The sequence below is a fragment of the Lagopus leucura genome, unplaced genomic scaffold (assembly GCF_019238085.1).
Source record: "Lagopus leucura isolate 7727_CA_CO unplaced genomic scaffold, USGS_WTPT01 34797-0_obj-0_obj, whole genome shotgun sequence".
Classification (NCBI taxonomy): Eukaryota; Metazoa; Chordata; class Aves; order Galliformes; family Phasianidae; genus Lagopus; species Lagopus leucura.
In genome coordinates, this window is record NW_024966158.1 from 1 (window position 1) to 3,800 (window position 3,800).

At 60.5% G+C, this 3,800-nt stretch overlaps 2 protein-coding genes across 2 annotated transcripts; both read left to right on the forward strand.

Moving 5' to 3' along the window:
- Positions 1–5: 5 nt before the first annotated feature.
- Positions 6–794, forward strand: LOC122192445 (zinc finger protein 668-like; the record flags this gene model as incomplete). The annotated part of the gene is made up of 1 exon (XM_042892991.1): positions 6–794. A coding segment is annotated over one exon (789 nt), but the record flags the coding sequence as incomplete, so codon positions are not given.
- Positions 795–851: 57 nt separating this feature from the next.
- On the forward strand, positions 852–1,818 carry LOC122192446 (mucin-1-like). The gene is made up of 2 exons (XM_042892992.1): positions 852–1,142; positions 1,212–1,818. The coding sequence occupies exons 1-2, from the start codon at positions 870–872 to the stop codon at positions 1,764–1,766; spliced, it is 828 nt and encodes a 275-aa protein (XP_042748926.1). The 5' UTR covers positions 852–869; the 3' UTR covers positions 1,767–1,818.
- The last annotated feature ends 1,982 nt before the right edge of the window (positions 1,819–3,800 follow it).

Sequence of the window (3,800 nt, forward strand, 5' to 3'; positions counted from 1 at the left end):
ACACCACCCTCTCCAAACTCGCCATCCACCAACGTTCCCACACGGGCGAACGTCCCTTTTCCTGCCCGGATTGTCCCAAATCTTTCGCCGATCCTTCCGTCTATCGCAAACATTGCCGTGCCCACGCCGGCCATCGCCCTCACCGTTGCGCCGCCTGCCCCAAAGCCTACGTGGAACGCAAAGACCTCCACAACCACCAACGCTCCCACACCGGGGAGAGGCCCTACCTGTGCTCCGAATGCGGCAAGAGCTTCGGCCGCTCGTCCTCCCTGGCTTGCCACCAGCGCATCCACGCTCACCGCAAGCCGTACGGCTGCGGCGTCTGCGGCAAAGCCTTCACCCAGCTCTCCTCCTTCCAAAGCCACCAGCGCGTGCACACCGGCGAGAGGCCGTTCTTGTGCCCGCAGTGCGGCAGGATGTTCTCGGATCCTTCCAGCTACCGCCGGCACCAGCGAGCCCACCAGGGCGTCAAGCCTTACGGCTGCACCGAATGCGGCAAAGCTTTCCGGCAGCCGGCCGATTTGGCTCTGCATCGCCGGAGCCACACCGGGGAAAGGCCTTGGAGGTGCGGGGAGTGCGGCAAGGCTTACAAGGCGTCGTGGGATCTGAAAAGGCATCGCTTGAGTCACAGCGGGGAGAGGCCGTGGCGATGCGGGGAGTGCGGGAAGGGATTCGGGGAGAGGGCGGCGTTGGGGAAGCATTGGAGGACGCATTCTGGTGAACGGCCCTATAGCTGCGGGAGGTGCGGGAAGGGGTTCGGGGGGGCGTCCGGGCTCAGGAAGCACGAGAGGACGCATGGGAAGGGGGAGGAAGGGGGCAAGATGGCGGACGACGCAGGGGGTGCTGGTGGGGGTCCTCTCAGGTGCGGAATGGGTGATGGGGGGCAACTCGGTGGTGCTGTGGTCAGCGTTGGTCAACCTGGTCCCAATATGGCCGCCAGCGTGGGTGGTGACATTGGAGGAGCCAATATGGCTGCCAGTGGCCAACCTGGACCTAATATGGCCGCCAACGTGGGTCGTGACATCGAAAGTGCTACTATGGCCGCCAGTGGCCAACCTGGACCTAATATGGCCACCAACATGGTTTGTGACATTAGAGAAGCCAATATGGCCGCCAGTGGCCAACGTCGACCTAATATGGCTGCCAACGTGGGTTGTGACATCAGAAACACCAATATGGCCGCCAGTGGCCAACCCGGACCAAATATGGCCGCCAACATTGGTCATGACATTGGAGGCCCCAACATGGCCACCAGTGGCCAACCTGGACTCAATGTGGCCGCCAGTGGCCAACCTGGACCTAATATGGCCGCCAGCATTGGTCATGACATTGGAGGCCCCAATATGGCCGCCAGCGGCCAACCTGGACCAAATATGGCCACCATTGGACAGCTTGAACACAATACAGCCACTAGTGGCCAACCTGGCCCCAATATGGCCGCCAGTGGCCAACCCAGTCCCAGTAGGGACACCGTAGGCCAACCCAACCCCAATATGGCCGCCATCAGCCCGAATATGGCGGCTATCAGTCCCAATAGGGACAGCTTTGGCCCCAATAGGGACGTTCCCAATATGGCGGCCACCAGCTCCAACATGGCGGCCACCAGTGGCCCCTTCCGCTGCCCTCTCTGCCCCAAAAGCTTTGGGATGAGGGCGGGGCTTCGCCGCCACCAGCGTCGCCACGGCCACGCCCCCTCCGCCCAGACCACGCCCACCGGAGAGGAGGCGGGGCTTCGCTTAGGCCACGCCCCTTCCGCCCCCCGATAGGGCGGCGTTGGCTCCGCCCACTGCCAGTGCAAATAAAGGGACAAAGGCTGCATGGCGGCTCCTGCGTGTCACCATCGTGTGTCATTGCGTGTCCAGCGGGGAAACACGCGTGTCATCACGTGTTATCGCATGTTATTGCATGTTGTCGCGTGCTATTGCATGTCATCATGTGTTATTGCGTGCTGTTCTGCGTCCAATGAGTCCAGTGTCCTTGCGTGTCATCACGTGTTATTGCGTGTTTTTGCCTGTCTACGTGTGTCACTGCGTGTCACCCTGTGTGCCATCGTGTGTCATCACGTGCCATTGCGTGTCACCGCATGACACTGCGTGTCACTGCATGTCATCACGGGCTCACCATCGCCTGTCACCCCATGTCGCTGCATGTCATTGCATGTCAACGCGTGTCGTTATGTGCTCTGTGTCACCATTGCATGTCATTGCGTGTCATCACATGTCCTCGCGTGTCATCACGCCCTCCATGTCACCATCGCGTGTCACTGCGGGTCATCACGTGTTACTGCTCGTCCCTGAGTGTCATCGCATGTCAACATCGCGTGTCGTCGCGTGTCGTCGCGTCCCCCGTGTCACCACTGCATGTCATCGCATGTCACCATGGGTCACCATGTCTGCTGTGTCGCTGTGTGTCACACTGACAAGGGATCTATGCGCCCATGTGTCCTACTTCCGGTCCCTGCCCCCATGCCGACGTCACTTCCGGTTTCACCCCCTCCCAAACGGAACCCCTTGAAAACGCAGAGTTTTGCGCATGCGCCGCGCCGCTCCATAGCGACCGGGCGATACTTCCGGGTTTTTAGGCCCGCCCACTAGCAACGGGGGCGGGGCGGGATCGCGGGAAGAACGCTGATTGGCTGCTGGAGGGAAGGGGGAGGGAGCGTGGCCTGAAAGCTGAGCGCTGATTGGGCGGAGAGGGGACATCCGGGAACGGAACGGGAGCGGCGGTGCAGGGCGGTGAGTGGGGTCTGTGGGGCTCTATGGGGTCTGTGGGGCTCTATGGGGTCTGCGGGTTCTATGGGGTCTGTGGGGTCCGTGGGACTCTATGGGGTCCGTGGGGCTCTATGGGGTCCGTGGAGCTCTATGGGGTCCGTGGGCTTTATGGGGTCTGTGGGGCTCTATGGGGCTTTATGGGCTCCGTGGGCTTTATGGGGTCTATGGGACTCCATGGGGTCCGTGGGCTTTATGGGCTCTATGGGGCTTTATGGGGTCCGTGGGCTTTATGGGGTCTGCGGTTCTGTTTGTCTCTATAGGGTTTTGTAAATCCCTATGGATCTCTTATGGGTCCCTATGGGAACATAAGGATCCCTGTGGGTTTCCATGGATCCTATGGGGTTCTGTGGCTCCCTATGGGGACATTAGGATCCCTATGGGGTTTTTATGGATCCCTGTGGGGTTCTGTGGGTCCTTATGGGGACATTGGGATCCCTATGGGGTTCTATGGCTCCCTATGGGGTTCTATGGGTCCTTATGGGGACATTGGGATCCCTATGGGGTTCTATGGGTCCTTACGGGGACATTGGGATCCCTATGGGGTTCTATGGGTCCTTATGGGGACATTGGGATCCCTATGGGGTTCTATGGGGTCCTTATGGGGACATTGGGATCCCTATGGGGTTCTGTGGGTCCCTATGGGGTTCTATGGGTCCTTACGGGGACATTGGGATCCCTATGGGGTTCTATGGGTCCTTATGGGGACATTGGGATCCCTATGGGGTTCTATGGGTCCTTATGGGGACATTGGGATCCCTATGGGGTTCTGTGGGTCCTTATGGGGACATTGGGATCCCTATGGGGTTCTGTGGGTCCTTATGGGGACATTGGGATCCCTATGGGGTTCTGTGGCTCCCTCTGATGACACTGGGATCCCTATGGGGTTTTTAAGGGTCCCACGGTGTCTCTTCCAGCCCCCCCTTCCCCTGGTCCCCACAGATCCCATGGCGGAGGCGGACCCCGATGGGCGCCGGGAGGTGGCGGTGGGGAGGGGTCCCCCAGGTGGGGGCGGGGGTCCCCTGGCCCTGC